General features: G+C 40.7%; 1 protein-coding gene and 1 pseudogene across 1 annotated transcript in view; one reads left to right on the top strand and one right to left on the bottom strand.

Annotated features, from left to right (window-relative positions):
• Positions 1–21,468, bottom strand: part of UNC13B (unc-13 homolog B) — a 252,931-nt gene that overhangs the window by 190,662 nt on the left and 40,801 nt on the right. The window contains exons 2-3 of the mRNA XM_056117067.1: positions 7,501–7,530; positions 2,903–3,002 (exon numbers count right to left, since the gene is read on the bottom strand). Coding sequence (XP_055973042.1) covers positions 2,903–3,002; positions 7,501–7,530 — 130 coding nt within the window. The remainder of the gene's footprint in view (positions 1–2,902; positions 3,003–7,500; positions 7,531–21,468) is intronic.
• Positions 18,343–18,465, top strand: LOC130026693 (uncharacterized; annotated as a pseudogene).

Raw genomic sequence — 21,468 nt, 5'->3', positions numbered from 1 at the left:
GCACAGCGGGTAGGGCATTTGCCTTGCATGCGGACAACCTGGGTTCGAGCCATGGCATCCCATATGGTCCCCCAAGCACCACCAGGAATAATTCCTGGGTGCAGAGCCAGGAGTAACCCCTGAGCATAGCCAGGTGTGACCTAAAAAGCCAAAAAAGGGGGCAGGGGTGCTCGAGCACATGGTTTGCATGTGGAATCCACACATTTGATCCCCAGCAATACATGTTTCCCCAAGAACCATAAGGAGAAACCCTTGAGCTTAGTTCAGGGAGTAGCCCAAGAGCACCACATGGTGTGCCCTCCCAAGAAAACATAAGAAATGTGACTCAAAGCAAATTCCACAAGGAAAAAAAAGCTAAAAACTAATCTTAAGAAAACAACAATTTATTATATATAAAACTTCAAGTGTATGCTTCAGAGAAAGCCTGGGTTCCCTGTTATATTATTAAGACATATGTTCTCAGATTCACAAGTTTGGGAAATTATATTACATGGTCATCAAATTTATATAAAATCTATGTTTGTGTTGAAAACAAGTGAAGCAAAAAAATTTTTCATCTTTTACATAAATATGGTTAAACAGAAAATTATCTAAGGACTTCATTTGTTCATTCAATTAGTATTTTCTGAGAGGACTGTAAATGTGAATCAGTGGTAAAGTACATGCCTGCCTGCAGGAAATCTGGTTTCTTTTTTTGTTTTTTGCTTTGGGACCACATCTGGTGGTGCTTAGGGGTTACTCCTGGCTCCGCACTCAGGGGTCACTTGTGGCAAGTCTGGGGGCCCAAATAGGATGCTGGAAATCAAACCTGGGTTGGCCATGTGCAAGGTAAACACTTGCTATGCTATTTCTCCAACTTCAGGAAATAAGATTTGTATATGTAATACTGCAAAAGAAATGGGGGGTGGGGAATTTCCTGAGCATATACAATACATATAGCTTAGGGTCCAGTTTCAGTCTCTGAAAATCTTAAATATGTCTGGAGATGGACTGGACCAATAGTACAGTGGGTAGGGTACTTGCCTTGCACATGATCGATGGAGATTTAACCCCCTACATCCCATATGGTCCTCTGAACACCACCAGGAGTAATTCCTGAGTGCAAAGGCAGGATCCTTAATCCCTAAGGAATACTTAATCCCTAAGTATTGCAGGTGTGGTGAAATAAATAAATAAATAAATAGTAAATGCTGGTGCTCTCCATGCTCTGGCCCTTCTCTCACCCTATACCTGCCCGCTCCCCTCTCCCCACTAACCTTTCTCATCTACACCTCATCTTCAACTCACCAAAATATTTCTTCAATCTAAACTTCTTAGTTAAGTGTGACATTCAGCTTTCTAATTGTCTTCTGAAGCTCACAACTCCTTATCTTATAAGACCTTCAAAAGTAAAATAACTTATGGACCTTATACTATAAAACTCGCAAAAATTTTTTAATTTTTATAAAACCTTATTAAAAACCCTCAAAAATAAGTTTTGAGGATTTTATAAAATAAGGTCCATAACTTATCTTAGATTATCCCCCATAATAGTGAGTAGAACACCACCAACTGTTCAATCATTTAAGACAGATTTTGATTCTACCTCCTAAATAGTATCTAATTTTTCTCTCTATCCCTTCTACAACTATTTTAGCCCAACCACCTAAAACCTTACTATTTTCTTTATTGCCTAAAGTTTCATAAACACAAAAAAGGTTTATATTAAAAATCCAGATGAACTGCTTTCCCATAAAGAGTTATCATTTCTGTTTCTGATACACAGTATAAAACCTGCAAAGCATTCACTCTAATTTCAAATTTCATAAAAATTTTAATACATTGGGGCTGGAGCGATAGCACCACGGGTAGGGCCTTTGCCTTGCAAGCGGCCAACATGGGTTCGATTCCTGAGTGCAGAGCCAGAAGTAACCCCTGTGCATTGCTAGGTGTGACCCAAAAAGCAAAAAAAAAAAAAAAAAAAAGTAATCCATTTTATTGTTTAATCACCTGATACCAACCTCTCAAAAAAACAAGCATATACTTTTAAGAAAGGTTGATCTTTATAGATAAGAAAACTGACAAAATAGCTAAATAATTTATACAGTCCTCCAAAATAATATTCTATACTTCTTGCCCCTTTATGAAAGTAGGGAAAAAATTTTCCTGAAATTTAAAGGAAAAAAGGAATATCAAGTTTTTATAGCCAAAGTTTATAGTCACAATAAATTTTGTGTCATATGAAAGAAATTCTAAATTTTATTCATTTATTAAGTAGATGAATTAATTAAATGCATAAAACACTTTTAAGAAAGAAAAATAATTATGAGCTCAGAAATCCTCTTCCTAAGCAGATGATCTGGTTACAAATACAATACTACATTCCTTTGAGTAACCTTTTGATAATCAGAGAATGGTCATGTTTAATATCATACTAAGTACATTGTATCATATCCTAATTCTGACCACTGAAGAAATCTCACTAGATATTTTCTCACATAAATTCATTTATTTTTATGGATATTTAAAATTTATCTTTAAGAACATATTGCAAGTCCAAAAGAGAGAACTACAGATGCACTTCACCTATCACATACATTTCTTGTTCCTACAACTATAGTTTCTAAAAAGAATATTCAACATGTTAATAGATTTAAATGTTTTGGAAATATGTATCTGGTTTTGTTTTGAGGCTATACCAGGCAAAGCTCAGGGGCTATTCTAGCATAATGCTAGGGAGTCATGGGTGGAGCACCTGGGCTTCCTACAAGCAAAGTTGCACTCAGTCCATTGAGTGCAACTGAAATACTGCCTGAAATACTTAGCTTATTTTATAAATCTTATACATACACAAAATATTCAGGCTCAAGAAGTCTGAAAATGTATCCATTATTGTAGGCTAGTGACGCTATAAAATACTTACAACATAAAATCTTGTTCCCAGGAAGGCTGGTCCCCACGCACTGCTACTGTTGTGCTCTTCACATTCTGAACTTTCAGGGTCACATATGTATTAAATTTATCTTTAGAAAAATGCAAAATTAAGATGTAATCTTTGTGTTATGGTTATTTCCCAATCTCACAAAACCCTTGGAAATAAGTAATATCCAAATTAAAGATTTAAAAAAAAATGACAGATATGTAGTATAATATAGCATCATTTTACACAGAGTTCAAAAAAAATTATAGAATACATAATCACTGTCACTGTCCTCCTGTTGTTCATTGATTTGCTCGAGCAGACACAGTAACGTCTCCATTGGAGACTTTGTTGTTACTGTGTTTGGCATATCGAATACATTACGGGTAGCTTGCCAGGCTCTGCAGTGTGGGCGAGGTACTCTCGGTAGCTTGCTGGGCTCTCCGAGATGGGCGAAGGAATCGAACTCAGGTCAGCCATGTTGGCTGCGTGCAAGGCAAACGCCCTACCGCTGTGCTATCGCTCCAGCCCAGAATACATAATATCTTCACAAATATAGCCTATAAAGTTATTTTCAAATTTAAGAACTACATTTTATATTTTCCCAGTAGAAGACATACATATACATATGTATAAGCTAAAAGAAGAGCTTCATGAGCCAGATGTAATACAATGATAATTTATTCTATTAGCTGATAATCATTACTAACTGGCTTTTATAGCCCACCTAAAGTTTGGGGAGAAACACTGATCTAACTTATTAGTTGGCTGCATGCAAGGCAAACACCCTACCCACTGTGCTATCGCTCCAGCCCCAAAAAAAAAAAACTTATTAGTAGGAAAGATATAAATTTAATAAAATGTAGAAAGAGATTCAGAAAGATAATTTAATAGCTGAGCACATGCTTTGCATGAAGGAATCCTGGATTTGATCCCCGGCACATGTTTTCCCAAGCACAGAACCAGAAGTATGCCTTGAAAACTACCAGGTGCAGCCCTCAAATTTTTTTTTAACTGAAAATAAATAAAATGTACAAAAAATAAGCACAAGAGAAAAAGCAATAAAGAACTGCCAAGGTTAGAGAGTTAGAGTTAACTCTAGCCATTGACTAGTATGAAAAATGAGGGAAAATCTATACAATAGGTTTCAAGCTTGACCTGTTCAGTTTGTCCTAAATAGTGCAACTTACATAAAAAGAAATATTTTAACCTGTTCAATTTGGCGTATATCAAAACTTATACAAAAAGAAATATCAGAGCTGGAGCAATAGTACAACAGATAAGGAGTTTGCCTTGCACATGGCCAACCCAGGTTTGATCCCCAGAATCCCACATGGTTCCCTGAGTTAGATTAATTCCTGAGTGCAGAGCATCGCTGGGTGAGATCCAAAATGCCTATATATATATATATATATATATATATATATATGTATATATACTTATATATGTGTATATATATGTATATATACATATATATACATATATATATATATATATCAAAGAGCTGAGAAAAGGAAATTCTCTAACCTGAGTATAAAAGTTGAGAATAAAACAAAAATAGGTGAACTGAAACTCAAAACTCCAACAACTGAATTATTGCTTACCACAGCATATTTTGCATTCACCCTCTTACCTCTGCATCAGCCAGCAAGAGGGACACTGAGTTGAGATACAGTTTTCAGTGTAAGAAATTGTAATTTTGGAAAATAAAAAACAGAATAGCATTTTGGACTTTTCATTAAAATGCATATTTCTAACACATACTATTTGAAGTATGAGAAAATTAGCCCCACTGTGTACGTCCAAGAAAGTAAATTTATTAAATATTAACACTATATAATTTAATGAATGAAAGAGAAGCTTAGTATGCCAGGTTGGACATATCTAGTATGCCTTGCATGTGCTACTTCAGTTCTGGGCACCTCTAGGAAGGATCCCTGAACACTACCATATATAGCCTAAAACACCCAAAATAAAGTATGTATAATTTTATACTTATGAAATGTTTACAACTGTAATAAAAATATATTAAAATACAAAGATCACCCATATGAGGAATTTCTATCTGTATTAAGTAGCAGCAGTAGAGTAGTCCACTGAGCTATATTTTTTTACATTTTTTTAATCCAGCCAACATCCAAACATAGCTAACAGGACCAGGACCAAGCTACCATCCAAGGACCTCCAAAAAGAGGTGGGCTTAAGGTCAACTTAATTTTATCTCAAATTGACATTCATGATTAGGGAAATGTGTACTAAAACAAGAAAATGTCATTTTTAAAATGCCATGTTCAGAGGGAAAAAAAATTTTAAAGTTTCACAATAGTAGGTAAAGATATACACAGGATAACCTTTCAGTACCTGTATTGCAAACTATAATGTCCAAAAGAGAGAGAGAGATGCCCAAAAGAAATGTCCAAAAGAAAAAGAGAGAGAGAGAGAGAGAAGAAAAGTGCCTTCCATAGAGACAGGATGCGGGTAAGGGTGGCAGGAGGAAAACTGGGGGCATTTGTGGTGGCAAATGTACGCTGGTGAAAGGACAGCTGTTGGAACATTATATCACTGAAATTCAATCATGAACAACTTTGTAACTGTGTATCTTATGGTAAATCAATTAAAAATAAAGTTTCACAGTATTCGATGTCAATAAATTTTGAAGAAATAAATTTTCCCATATGTTTGGTTCAAATATCTACAAAAATTTAAAGAAAAATCTGGCAACATAATTTTTTCTGCTTTTTGGGTCACACCCGGCGATGCTCAGGGGTTACTCCTGGCTCATGCACTCAGGAATTACTCCTGACAGTGCTCAGGGGACCATATGGGATGCTGGGAATCGAACCCAGGTCAGCCATGTTGGCTGCGTGCAAGGCAAATGCCCTACCTGCTGAGCTATTGCTCCAGCCCCAACATATCTTTTTAAAATTATACCTTTGGGCCAGCAATTTTACTTTTGGACTCTACTGTAGAGACATATTTACAAAAGCAGACCATAATAAAAGTCTCAGAATCATCTGCTTTTAATAGAAAAAAAATGGAAACAACCTAAATATTCTATCAAGGATCTACAGCAGGAACCTACAACAAAATTCTGTATACTTAAAGAACCAGATGTGAGGGGCTAGCCCCTACAATCAAATCAAGCATATGCATAGCCCCGGGTCATCAGGCCATCACAACAGAAGGAAGAAGAGAAAAAAAATGAGACATATATTTGTGTACCTAAATTATGTGTTTATCTACATTATATATATACATATATATACACATATGTAAGAACAGACTTCTGTGATATGTATGGGAAAAGTGGGTTACTCGAAGATATACATAAGTACATATTTTTGAATACATGCACATACACTGGAAAAACTAAAAAGACATATATAATAAACTCTAATTCTGTTTTCTTGGGTTTTGGTTTCGGTTTTTGTTTTTTTATTTGGGGGCCATACCTATCAGTAATAAGTACTACAGGCAAAGTCCATAGGGGTTGCTCCCAGCAAATTCAGGGGAGCCAAACAATGCCTGGAATTAAACTCATAAGCAATGCATGCTCTATAGTCCTCCAGGCCACACCCACCAGTTCCCCAGGCTTACTCCTGGCTCTGTGTTCAGGGATCACTCCTGACAGTGCTTGGTGAGCATATATGATGCAGGGGATGGAACCTGAGTCAGCTTCTTGCAAGGCAAATATCTTACCCACTGTACACTCCAACCCTTCTCTAATTACTTTTGAGTAGAACTGAGTTGATCAAGAGGAAAGAGACATACTTTCATTAGATAAATTAGACAACAGACAGAAAATTTCATTAAAGTTGTACAATAGCATTAGTTTTTTTTCAACTTTATAGAAACATAATTGACTATTAAAAGTACATATTTAAAGTATATAACTTGAAGATGTATACATTACATAAATTTCAAAATAGTACCACACTCAAGTTAATTAACATATTGGTCACTACCTCACATTGTTACCATTTCTTAGAGGAGTTTGTATTTTAGCATACTTAAAACTTACTCTTAGGTGCCTACCATAGAGACAGGCTGGGGTGCGGGGGGGGGGGGGCTTGAAGGGGTGGGACACTGGTGCTGGGAAATTACACTGGTGGAAGAATGGGTGTTGGAACATTATAATATTGAAATGCAATTATAAACAATTTTGTAATGCTCTATCTCATGATGATTGATTCAACTACAACTTTTTTTTAAATCCACTCTCAAAATATATGTATTTTTTTTTAATTTTCTGACAACAGACACATTGTTGTCAAGTAAATCTCCAGACACTGTTCACCTTAGGTAACTAAAATTTCATACTTTTAGATCAACATCTCATCTTTATTTTTAATAATTTAGTGAGTTTAATCCATGAAGAGTAAAAGATGTTTTTAGGGGGCTGGATTGATAGCACAGTGGGTAGGGCATTTGCTTTGCACGTGGGTAACCCAGGTTCAATTCCCAGCATCCCATATGGTCCCCTGAGCACCACCAGGAGTAATTCCTGAGTGCAGAGCCAGGAGTAACTCCTGTGCATAGCCGGTGTGACCCAAAAAGCAAAAAAAAAAAAAAATTTTTAAATCACTGAATGCTACACTTACCTGGTGAACCCTGGAATTTGGCTCTTTTAACTGCAAGAGAAAAGAGAGAGAGAGACCACCATAAGAATTTTTGCAAACATATTTAGCCAACATTTCTGTGTGGGCATATGCATGATCTGGGAGTCATACATGGCTGTGCTCAGGGATTATTCCTGACTCTGTGCTCAGGGATCAGTCCTGGCATGCAGGAGGATCATATGGGGTACAGAGGATCAAACTCGGGCATGGCCACATGCAAAGCAAATGCCTTATCTGCTGTACTATAGCTCTGGCCCCTAACCAACATTTCTGAGAACCTAGTGTGGCCAAGACTAGATTTTTAAGTCAAAGTCTTTATGTTTCAAAGGGGAAAAAATACCTAGATGCATTAGCAGCCTGATGGTGCCTTCAGACTTCCAGATACCCCAAAATTGCTGCTGTGCCTTTGGCCAGACCCCAAAAACTTGGGGCAAAGTTTACCAAGAAAGTAAACAGCCAAAAGGTAGGTATGTGGGAAACACACCCACAAACCACCTCCAGCTCAGCTATATAATTGGAGGCATGGCCTCTCTGGTTCCTGATTGAACTGCTTAATGCCCATGATCCCTGAGACTCAGAAACAAATCTCAAAACCCAGCGGCTTTTGGCAGAAATGCGTCGGGTTCCTGCAGTAGGTTACTGGTGCTGGGCCAACCCAGGTGGGAATAGGTTTTGTGCCTTGGCCTGTTCCCCCTGGCGGCCTCCAGAGGCCACTGAACAGTCAGGTTTGGGCCCACAGTGACAAGACACGCAGGGCCTCACGAGATGGGGGTGGAGCCGGTCCTGTCCTCCCCACCCCAATGAGACCCCAAGTCATCGCCCACGAACAGCCACTCTGGCTCCTGATCAAGCTGCTTAACTGCCATGATCCCAGAGACTCAGAAACAAATTTTGAAAACCAGTGGCTTTTGGCAGAAATGAGTCTGGACCACACATTTCTGTCCGGTCCTGTCCTCCCCACCCCAACGAGACCCCAAGTCATCACCCACGAATGGCCTCTCTGGCTCCTGATCAAGCTGCTTAATGGTCATGATCCCAGAGACTCAGAAACAAATCTTGAAACCCAGCAGCTTTTGGCAGAAACTCGTCCGTACCCCACAGTAGGTTACTGTCACCGGGGCACCCCAGGGGGGAAAGGGTGTTGTCCCTCCACTTGCATCCCCCTGGCTGTTCAGTGGCCATCATCCTCCAGAGGCCATTGGACAGTCAGGTTTGGGACTGCAGTGATGAGGCATTTTGGGCCTCACGGGATGGGGATGGAGCCGGTCCTGTCCTCCCCACCCCAACGAGACCCCAAGTCATCGCCCACGAATGGCCTTTCTGGCTCCTGATCAAGCTGCTTAATGGCCATGATCCCAGAGACTCAGGAACAAATCTCGGAACCCAGCAGATTTTGGCAGAAATTCCTCCAGATTTAAGTGTCAAAATTTCAGAATTTCAAAATCGCACAGCCACTACTGCTGCTACGCAACATCATATGTTATTCATAACCAACAATAGAAAACAAATTGTCTACTGTTACCTTTTCAGCAGATCTGAGTATTGGGGTAAAATCTCAAATAATAATGGTGGGTCTGGTGTCAAAATATTGAATGTGATCAAAGTAGAGAGAGAGTAATGTGGAAATCATCTGCCCCACAGGTAGGGGGAGGGTGTGGGATGGGGGTTGTTGGGGGTGGAGAATGGGCACTGGTGAAGGTATGGGTGTTTCATTGTATGACTGAGACTTAGACCCAAAAGCTTTGTAACTGCTCTCACGGTGATTCAATAAATCATTCCTTTTTTTTTTTAAATCAGAGCTTTTTCATAATTGAAAAATGAAAAAAAATACCTAGAACTTTTATGGGGGGTGCAGTGGGCACATCCATAGTGCTTAAGTTTCTTATTAAACACATCCATATTGGGGGCAGGGGTTGGGAGGGAAACTGGGGTCATTGGTGGTGGGAAATGGACACTAGTTGAGGGATGGGTGTTGAATCATTGTATGACTAAAACTTGATCATAAACAGCTTTTTAACAATCTAGCTCATGGTGACTCAATTAAAATAATAAATTTTTTTTTAAAAACACACATACATTCACAGTGCTTGGGACATAATCCTATTCTGTGCCCATGGATGGCTCTGAGGGCACTTCGAGGGCCATATGGTGTGCCAGGCATCAAACCCAGGTTGGCCACATATAAGGCCAACCTTACCCTCTAGACTATTGTTCCCACCCAAAAACTGGAATTTCTGGTCAAAGGTGGAGGCATGTACCATAAAGGCAGACTGGGGGTGGACGGTAGAAGGAGGAAAACTGGGGGCATTGGTAGTGGAAAATGTACACTGGTGAAGGGATGGGTGTTGGAACATTGTATGACTAAAACCAAATCATGAACTTTGTAACAGTGATTTAATTTTTTAAAAAATTAAATTAAAAAAAAAGTGGAGGCATAGAGTTAGAAAGGTCCTTAGAAAACATCCAGTGTAATCTCATTTAACAGAAAAACTCTCTTACCTAACAAGGAGGTAAAAGAGTTGTTATTCTTGTGGCAGACAACCATTTTCCTATCCTATCTAAGGCTTATGTCAGTGGTTTTCCACTGCTCATCAGTGATCACTGCCAATCTGCAGAAATTTACTGCCAGTCCTCAAAAAGCTACTGTCAACAGAGTGGTTTTTAACTGCCCATTGCCAATCACAGATGTTAAAGGTTGAAAAGTCACTTGCTAAAGTTAAATTTCTTATTAAAACCCATCATAGAGGGTCAAAGAAATAGCTTAGAGATCAGGGGATTATGTCTTTTCAAGTTGGATAATTTAAATTAGAATTAAGAATTTAAATTAGGGGGGTATGGTGCCGCCAGCAGATCAATCTGTACCTGTGAGGCGAGTGCATCAGCAGCCTCATGGCGCCTTCAGACTTCCAGATACCCCAAAAATTGCTGCTGTGCCTTTGGCCAGACCCCAAAAACTTGGGGCAAAGTTTACCAAGAAAGTAAACGGCCAAAAGTTAGGTATGTGGGAAACACACCCACAAACCACCTCCGGCTCAGCTATATAATTGGAGGCAAGGCCTCTTTGGTTCCTGATTGAACTGCTTAATGGACATGATCCCAGAGACTCAGAAACGAATCTCAGAACCCAGTGGCTTTAGGTAGAAATGCGTCTGGTCTCTGCAGTAGGCTACCGGTGCTGGGCCAACCCAGGTGGGAATAGGTTTCGTGCCTTGGCCTACTCCCCCTGGCGGCCCAGTGGCCGCCATCCGTCTGAGGCCACTGGATAGTCACATTTGGGTCCCCAGTGACGAGACACACAGGGCCTCATGGGATGAGGGTGGAGCCGGGCTTGTCCTCCCCACCCCAACGAGACCCCAAGTCATCGCCCACAAATGGCCTCTCTGGCTCCTGATCAAGCTGCTTAACAGCCATGATCCCAGAGACTCAGAAACAAATCTCAAAACCCAGTGGCGTTTGGCAGAAATGCATCCGGACTCCACAGTACGTTACTGTCGCCGGGCCACCCCAGGGAGGAAAGGGTGTTGTCCCTCCGCCTGCTCCCTCTTGGCGACTTGGTGGCTGTCATCCTCCAGAGGCCATTGGACAGTCAGGCTTGGTCCCGCAGTGACGAAACTTGTTGGGTCTCACGGGATGGGGGGGGAGGTGGAGCCGGGCCTGTCCTCTCCACCCTAACGAGACCCCAAGTCATCGCCCACAAACGGCCTCTCTGGCTCCTCATCAAGCTGCTCAATGGCCTTGATCCCAGAGACTCAGAAACAGATCTCGAAACCCAGCGGCTTTTGTCAGAAATGTGTCCGGACCCCGCAGTAGGTTACTGTCACCGGGCCACCCCAGGGGGGAATGGGTGCTGTCCCTCCGCCTGCTCCCTCTTGGCGACTTGGTGGCTGTCATCCTCCAGAGGCCATTGGACAGTCAGGCTTGGTCCCGCAGTGACGAAACTTGTTGGGTCTCACGGGATGGGGGGGGAGGTGGAGCCGGGCCTGTCTTCCCCACCCCAATGAGACCCCAAGTCATCGCCCACAAATGGCCTCTTTGGCCCCTCATCAAACTGCTCAACGGCCATGATCCCAGAGACTCAGGAGCAGATCTCTAAACCCAGTGACTTTTGGCAGAAATCCCTCCAGATTTAAGTGTTAAAATTTCAGAACTTCTCGCCACTCAATGCCTCTTTGGCTGATCACAGCGCCCAGGAGGAGAGAGAGAACAGGGGGGAATGCCCTGCCACAGTGGCAGGGGGGGATGGGGGGATGGGAGGATGGGGGGGAGGGATATTATCCTGGTGGTGGAAAATGGGCACTGGTGGAGGGATGGGTATTTGATCGTGGTATGACCGAGATCCAAGCACAAAATTTGTAAATCTATAACTGTACCTCATGTTGTTTCACTAATAAAAAATAAAAAAAAAAAATAAAAATAAAAAATAAAAAAAATAAAAAAAATAAAAAAAAATTTCAGAACTTCAAAACCACATGGCCCTACTGCAGCCACACGACATCATATGTTATTCATAACCAGCAATAGAACACAAATTGTCTATTGTTGCCTTTTCAGCAGATCTGAGTGTTGGGGTAAAATCTTAAATAATGGTGGGTCTGGTGTCGAAATAGTGAATGTGATCAAAGTAGAGAGAGAGTAATGTGGAAATCATCTGCCCCACAGGCAGGGGGAGGGTGTGGGATGGGGGTATACTGGGATTTTTGGTGGTGGAGAATGGGCACTGGTGAAGGTACGGCTGTTTCATTGTATGACTGAGACTTAGACCCAAAAGCTTTGTAACTGCTCTCACGGTGATTCAATAAATAAAATTATAAAAAATGGAAAAAGAAAAAAAAAGTAAGGTGGAGTTCATGTACAATTCAATCAGCTAATCAGTGGCTGAATAAATAGCAGTACTCCTACAAAAAAAAAAAAAGAATTTAAATTAAGAATTTAAAACAGGTGTTCCTCAAAAAATAAGCAAGTTATAGACATTTATACTCCTATGTTCATTTCAGCATCATTCACAATAGCCAAAATCTGGAAACAACCCTACGTCTAAGAACTGATAATTGGGTAAAGAAATTATGGTACATATACACAACAGAATACTACTCTACTACTTGGCTTTTGTTTGTTTGTGGTACATCCCAAGAGAAACTCAGGACTTACTCCTGGCTCTGGACTCAGAGACCATTACTGGTGGAGTTCGGGGAACCATATGGGACATCAGGGATCAAACCCGGATCAGTCACATGCAAGGCAAACACCCTATCCAATGTACTACCTCTCCAACCCTGAACTCTTTTTTTTTTTTTTAAGAAAAAAGAAAAGCCCAATTAACACACACTTGATACCTAATTATAGGAACAACGTAAAAAGAAGTATTTTCAGTCAAAACTAGAAGAAATCAGAGCTACAGCACATAAATCTTCATTATCTAATTTCACACTGTTGTTATGTGTTTTATTAACGGGAGGAAAGATATGTAGAAAAGAAATAGTCTTAACTAAATTGAGCACAAGCTCTTTAAGACTCCAGCCTACATGAAAACCCTGAAATTCAAGGCTAAAGGAGTACACACGAGCCAATTATTTGATCCCAGGTTCTTTACAAAAAAATCAGAAATAATGCAACTAACCCAGGTTTGATCCCCAGCATCCCATATGGTCCCCTGAGCGTACCAGGAACGATTGCTGAGTGCAGAGACGGGCATAATCCCTGAGCACCACTGGGTGTGGCCCAAAAACCAAAAATAAATAAAAATAAAGCAGAAATAAGATACACTGAGAGGTTAATTGCTAAATAAATAAAATAGAAATTCAGCTCCTGAATCTCTGTGACTCTGCTGAAAAATACTCTAATAGGCACCCTTGAGATTACAGGACATAATCCCATTCACATGGACTCTGTATCCACTGACCTGGTTTTTCAGGAACACTTAATAGCTAATCTGTCTTAAAGACAGAGGGAAATGGTCACTCTGGACCAGGACTAGGTGCTGCAAGTAGGTGAAGCAACATGCATGAGATTATCAGTAACAGTAATGTAATCATATGGCCTAAAAAGGGGGATTGGGGGGAGTGCCTGTCACAGAGCCAAGCTGGGAGAAGGGAAGGAAACTGCAGAGACTGGTGGAGGGAAGTAGACATTTAGACATTGGTGATGGGAATGGTGTTGAAACATTGTACACCTGAAACTCAATCATAAATAACTTTATAACTTTGCAATTCACATGACTCAATTTTAATAACTGGGGGAAAAAGAGCTAACCTTTCTTGTCATATTCATGAAAAAATTCCAAAACCTCTAATTTCCCTTTTTTTTTTTTTTTTTTTTTTTTTTTGCTTTCTGAGTCACACAGCGATGCTCAGGGTTTACTCTTGACTCAGCATTCAGGAATTACTACTCTTGGTGGTGCTTGGGGAACCATATGGGATGCCAGAGATCGAACCTGGGGCAAATTCCCTACCTTCTATATTATCACTCCGGACCTAGTTTCCTTATTTACAACCCTCCAGGTTCAGAATCCATCAGAAAAAAAAGTGTATTACCTTTTAAATATAGTAATATTTAAAATAAGAAAATAGTTCTTGTTTCTGAGAAAGAAAATCACCATTTCCTTTTCATTTAAAAGTTAACATTTTAGAGCCACAAAGATAGTACAGCAGTAGCTTGCATGCAGTTCACCTCAGTTCATTTACAGAGTTAGGAAGAGTTCCTGAGCACTGCCAGGTGTGTCCCAAAAATCCAAAATAAATTAATAAATAAAAGTTAACATTTTAAGGGCCAGAGAGATAATCCAACAGCCAAAACACCATATCCTCTGGTGCTTGCAATGAACCACCAGGTTGTCTAAGAAGCACCAGGGGATTCTGTAGGGTCCTTGGAGCACTGCTTGGGAAGCAACAGACACACATACACACACACACACACACACACACACACACAAAGCCTGGAGCAACAGAAATAGCTTGCCTTGCATGCAGACAACTTGACTGATCCCTGAGCACAGAGGAAGCGCTGAGTACAGCCAGCTGTGGTCCCAAACAAAAATAAGCAAATGAACAGAAAAATAGGTAACAGGTATATAAGGACTAAGTAACCTTAGAATAGACTCAGATATACTTTAAGTAGAAAATAAATGTTGTGTTAATGATATTAATGCTATCAAAACTATAATACTAAGTAACAAGCATATGATAAAGTACTCATTGTTATTTATTATTAGGTAAATGTTAATCAAAACAATGAGATGCCATCTCACACCAGTGAGAATCATGACTTATATCAAAAAGACTGATCTCAGAAGAAATCAACAAGCTGCGGAGAAGCCTCTGGACCCCAAAGTGACCATCTAGTTAAAAATTTAATTCCAGCTGTATCACCCCATTCAAAGGTTTAAAATTCCTGGAACAACATCTCATACTCTACACCACTGATATTCCAGGAGTAGCACAACACATTAGATGAAATGTAAAGTAGAAGGCAACCAATCTCAATTAATAAAATATTAGCACACAAGGCTCAACCTATAACAAAATTTTAGTAATCTCTTATAGAAGGGCTTAATGGCTCTAGGGTGAGATGCAAGAATCCCCACACACTTTCTTCTAAGGAAATCTTTTTTTGATCATTTTTAGTGAATTATTTATAACAAGCAATATAAAATAAATTATTTAGAGTCTGCTATTGGGACAGGCCTGGGTAGTGGTGAGAAAATTGGAAATAACAGTGGTGGGATTGGTGTTGGAATACTGAATGTAATAAAACACCATGTAAATACTGAATGTAATAAAACAACCATGAATAACTTTATAAAAACCAAATTTAAAAAATAAAATAGCATGTTCGAATCTATGAAAATATGTAGACAACATTGTATTGAATATTTCAACAATGACTTTATTTAGTTTCCAATAAATAATACATTATTGGTGTAATCCCATCAACAGCCAAGACCCAGAGACTATAAAACCCAGCTCCCAGAAGCGTGCGGCCACATTCGCAGCTGTGCAACATTTTATTACCTCATTCTTGCTTTGGACTACTTGGCAGGCTACCGAATGTAACCTGCCCACACGGCAAAGTCTGGCAAACTCCCCGTGGCATACCCAATATGCCAAATACCAGTAACAATGATGAGTCTCATTCTCCTCACCCTGAAAGAGCCTTGAATGTGGCACTTTTTAGAATCTCAGGGCTAGGAAGAAGGAGACGTTACGAACAACAGGGTGATCGTGATTGTGATCATGATCATGAAATAATACATTATTTTTTCTAAAAAAAACTGGAAACAACTAGTATTGACAGGGATGTAGTGAGAAAGGAACCTTCATCCACTGTTAATGAGAATTTTGTCTGGTTCAACCTCTTTAGAAAGCAGCATGAAATTTCTCCAAAAAAGAATAAAACTCCCATATGACTCAGCAATCATACTTTTCAACATCTACCCCTATAATACAAAAACATTCATTCAAAAGAATATATGCAAAAAAAGTGATGCCTTAATATTCCTTAACACTAATGTAATATTTTTAGTACTACAATGAAAAAAAAAGAATATATGCACACCCATATTCTTTGGGACAATGGAGGCTTACATAAATGCTGCAGAGTTAAAGACAGTTAAAAAGTCTGGTAAAATACAATGTTAAGAATTAGAAATTGGGGCTGGAGTGATAGCACAGCAAGTAGGGCGTTTGCCTTGCACACGGCCGACCCGGGTTCGATTCCCAGCATCCCATATGGTCCCCTGAGCACCGCCAGGAATGATTCCTGAGTGCAGAGCCAGGACTAACCCCTGTGCACTGCCAGGTGTGACCCAAAAAGCAAAAAAAGAAAAAAGAATTAGGAATTATGTACAGGAAGATAGCTCAAGGGCCTAGAGCACATGCACAGCATGCACAGACAGAGCTAAAAGGGAGAGGCTTTCTTCCAGAGATCAGCAAGACACTGGAGAGTGAGTTGCCAGGGCTGAGAACTGGGGGAGAGACAGATTCTGGCAACAGCAAACATCAGACAGCCAATAAACAGGCAAAAGCAAACATCAAAGGGGAGACATTCAGAAACCCTGACACTGGGGGGTGCCTAAGGTCAGTTGAATGATTCCTGTGGCTAGTGTGACATTCTCAATGCTAGGGTGGTGATGGGGGGTGGGGTCTATGCCACTGGAGTTCAAACCTTGAAGGGATCAATTGTGAACTTAGAGATTAAGAGGTTGCACTCTACAACTGACCGTGGATTATTTGAAGCACCTATTCAATCTCGGTCTGGGACCACTGCTGGGATAGTATTCACCTAGGTGTTCCCCACTCTAGTCTAGTCTTGAGCATATAAACGGACAATGGTTTCAAGGGGATCCAGTACACCAGTGGTATAAGGGAGTAGTACTGTCCAAATCACAGAGTCAACAACACTAAAAACAAGAGATTCAAACTTCAATAATCAAAATGTAAAATGTGCCTATCAAGGGGCTGGAGCGATAGCACAGCAGGTAGGGCGTTTGCCTTGCACTCAGCCAACATGGCCAACACAGGTTCAATTCCCAGCAACCCATATGGTCCCCTAAGCACCGCCAGAAGCAATTCCTGAGTGCATGAGCCAGAAGTAACCCCTGAGCATCGCCGGGTGTGACCCAAAAAGAAAAAAAAAATGTGCCTGTCAAGGTGGAAGACTGGGTATGGGGATAGAGGTATGGAGGATGAGAAGGGAGGTGGAGGGAACCTGGGAACTAGTAGAGGGAAGACACTAATAGTGAGATTGGTGCTGGAATATAGTATGTTTAAAACCCAAATATGAATAATTTTGTAAATCATGATGCTTTACTAAAAAAAATTAACAAGGCTTCCAAGGGAAGGAACTGGGCTTGGGAGGATGGGGAGGGTAGAGGGGGAGAGTATTGGGAAGAATTCCCAAGGAGGAACCCTCCAAGAAGGAGGGGTCACTCCTGATGATGCTCAGTCAACCCAGTATGAAAGTTCAAGTCTAAGGCCCAAGGATGAAGTGCTGCTTGAGACCTGTGATTCTGAGAAGCACCAAGGCCATCCCAATGGCACTTCAGGATATCCAGGACTATGCCTGGATATGTTTGAAGGGCTATGTAGTACAGGGATCAAACTGTACTACATAGAGCAAACTTAGAGCATATGTTCTAACCCTTGTACTTACTATCTCCTGATCCAGGAGAACTTTTTTTATTAAAAACACCTATAAATTTTTATAATCATCTTCACTTTATCTGTAAAAATTGTAGCCTAACTAAAGTCAAACCCACAGCTCTTAGAGCATTCTCTAATAGTTCATAATCCTCTGAAAGATTTGCATTGCAAAACCTGCGGATCAGAATTAAGACCACAGAAGATGGATAATTAGCTGAAGATGCAAAAGCATGGACTGTAGACCCAGCCTACAAGAAAGGTAAGATGCAGATCTCCCCACTCAGCTGAAATATTAGCAGCCCCTAGAAACAACAGAATAAGTGATCCCCTACAATAGTAACTGCTCCACTCTCTGCCACCTCAGCTTTTAACCTGTGATAAAATTACTAGACTGCCAATCATCTAAATTGATGCAGGATAAAAAGCAACAGACACCAATCTTGAGTTAGTATCCAAGAATTCATCCTGCAGCATACAAATCTAAGACCAGCATAGCCAGTAAAGGGAAGACAGTCACTCAACTCAATACAAAGGAGTTCATATACGATATTAAATTAAATGAGAAAATAGGAATTTGCCACAAAATATGGAACAAAACCTCAAATAAAAGCTTTAAAATGCAGTGGAACTGAGAAGCCTGCCTGAAGAATTTAAAGTTATAATAACGTTTTATGAAAATAGAAAAATAGCGCTCACTTCGGAAGCACATATACTAAAATTGGAACGATACAGAGAAGATTAGCATGGCCCCTGCGCAAGGATGACACGCAAATTCGTGAAGCAAACCCACAGCTACTCCTTCCATATTTTTAGACCAAACATGATTGTCACCCATTGCCTCTTTTGCAAACCACATAAGAGAGAGAGAACAAAAGGGAATGCCCTGCCACAGAGGCAGGGTGGGATGGGGGGGATGGGAGGTGCGAGGGATACTGGGATCCGTGGTGGTGGGAAATGGGCACTGGTGGAGGGATGGGTATTTGATCATTGTATAATTGAAACCCAAGCACAAAAATTTGTAAGTCTGCAACTGTACCTCATGATGTCTCACTAATAAAAAAATAAATAAAACAAAAAAAAGAAAATAGAAAAATAATGAACAAACAAAATGAGATTTATAACAATAACAAATTATTAAGAAGCTTCAGAGACCTAAAAGATTTCTCTCAAAAAAAAAAAAAGTGCCCATGCACTGCAAAACTGTATGCAGAAGGCCTGGATTTTTTTTCTTTTTGGGTCACACACAGCGATGCTCAGGGGTTACTCCTGGCTTTGCACTCAGGAATTACTCCTGGCAGTGGTTGGTGGACCATATGGGATGCCGGGATTGAACTCGGCTCCCATATGAAAGGCAAAAACCCTGAGATAGTACAGCCCTAACCCGCTGTACTATCGCTCCGGTTCCGAAGCCTGGACTTGATCCCACATATTACATGGTTCCCTAGACCACCAGGAGCAAATCCCCCCATCTCTCCCAACTCACCCACAGCAAAAAAAAAAAAAACCTTCAAACATATATAAAGGACTGAACTTTAAAAAATACAATAGCTGGGGCTGGAGCAAGAGTAGAGTACATAGGGTACTTGCCTTGCACATATCCAACCCCAAGCACCACAGGAGTTAATTCCTGAATGCAGAGGCAGGAATAACCCCTGAGCATCACTGGGTGTGACCCAAACAAAATAAACAAACAAAAACACTACTATATATATAGAGAGAGAGAGAAAGAGAGAGAGGGAGAGGGAGAGGGAGAGAAGAGAGAGTACATTTATACAATAAAATAGTAGCCAACTACAAAGAAAAAAGGATGAAATCTTGGAGCTAGAAAGATAATACAATAGATAGAGCACTTGACTTGCATATGGTAAACTGGGTTTGATCCCCAACACCACACGAGGTCCCTCAAGCACTGCCAGGAGTAATCCTGTAATACATAGACAAGAGTACACCCTCAGCATAGCTGGGTGTGGCCTGAAAAATAAATGATGAATTTGCTATTTAAAGCAAAATGAAAGGAGCTTGAGGGAAATACACAAAACAAGTCAGAAGGAAAATGTTAAGTATTGAATGATTTCCCCTTTGTGTACCAAAGATACAAAACAAACCACCCAGGGGCCTGAGAAATAGTACAGCAGGTAAAGCATTTGTCTTGCATGTGGCCAACCCAGGTTCAATCCCCAGCATCCCATACGGTCCCCCAAGCACCATCAGGAGTTATATATATATATATATTATATGTATATATATAATATTTCCCTCTATAATTTGTTGACTATTGTCTGAACCCCATCAAATATGGTGTGGTAATTACGGAAAATGGGTAGGGAGTATCTTATAATGTGTCCAGAAATATGTTCACTCATAAGTGAGGCTCGGCCCAAGCATGTGAAAAGCAGCCTGGCACTTGGCAGTGGTTGGGTAGTGGAGGTTGGCTGCCAGGCTGGGTCCCTTGCGGTGCGGAGGGCTCTCACCCACCCCCCTCTGTGGCACCCTGAGTGAAAACAACTATATGTAGTACTTATTTTTGTTCTATTAAAAAGTATCATTGAAAGAGTCAGAAGATGGTTCAATGGCTTTAAATCACTCCCCTAACAACTTTAAGGCTGAGTTCAAATCCCAGTGCCACATGCACAGAGGCAATTCTGATAACCCTATTGTTCTGGACCACCAGTTGAAAAATGACCTAAAAGGTGATTCTGCCATTTAGAAAGCACCCAGAGCAAGCATGAGATTGTAAATGTGACTCCCAGTACTACACATGAATGAAGAGCATCCTGACTATCCTAGTCTGGGGTCCTCAGTGAGAAGTTAAAAAAAAAAAAAAGTGGTTTTGATTGTTATGATTTGGTTTTATTTAGGATGTGGCAAAGGGGAGGCAATTTAAGCAGGATCAAAAGAACACATTTATCAGATGGAAAATGGACATAAAAAGAAAGACAAGGACAGAACATAAGCAAAGGTATTAGCACTTAGAAATGGTCTCTGTGGCTGGAACAGTATTTCATACACTACCTTGGGGCAATGTCCCAAGTGTTTATTCTAGGAAGTTCTGGAACTCCAGGTGTTCTTTGCAAAACACTAAGAATGCTTTTGTTTGCTTGGGGCCATATCCAGCTGTGCTTCAGACTTTGGTGCTTGGGGGACTACACAGTGTAAGAGATTGAACCTAAAGCAAAGCACTGGCTCTATCCCTTTGAGCTATCTCCCTGCTTCCAACACCAAGAATACTTAGTAGGGGGATTGTGGGGGAAGGACAGGGAGAGTGGTTGGTAAACACCAGAAGTCCTCAGGGATTATTCTCTGACTGTGCACTCAGGAATCACTCCTAGAAGGGCTCAGAGTATTATACGGGGTGCCAGAGATTGAACACAGGTTAATCACTTAATCACTTAACTTCCCGTTAGTCGTCGATTTGCTCAAGCGGGCACCAGTAACGTCTCCATTTGTCCCTGTTGCGTGCTAGTGTATCCCAATGGCATCTGTTCGCTCTGGGAACATGAAGAGCCTCAAACTGATCGTTCATGATCTTGATGAAGAAGTCTGACCATCTGGTAGGTGGGCGACCACGCGGTCTTTTGACATCCCGTGGAATCCAGTCGGTAACAGCTCTAGTCCAGCGGTTGTCTTTAAATCTCATTACGTGACCAGCCCATCTGATTTTTGACACCTTGGCAAATGAGACAGCGTCCCTGATTCTTGATCATCAACGGAGGTCGGAACTCCGGATTCTTTCTCTCATTTGAGTGAAACGTGATATTCCAAGCATAGCTCTTTCCATTCTTCTTTGGGAGACCTGAATAGCGTTCTCACCCTG

Source organism: Sorex fumeus, unplaced genomic scaffold (assembly GCF_029834395.1).
Source record: "Sorex fumeus unplaced genomic scaffold, SorFum_2.1 ptg000034l, whole genome shotgun sequence".
Classification (NCBI taxonomy): domain Eukaryota; kingdom Metazoa; phylum Chordata; class Mammalia; order Eulipotyphla; family Soricidae; genus Sorex; species Sorex fumeus.
This window is presented reverse-complemented; position numbering and strand designations above follow the sequence as displayed.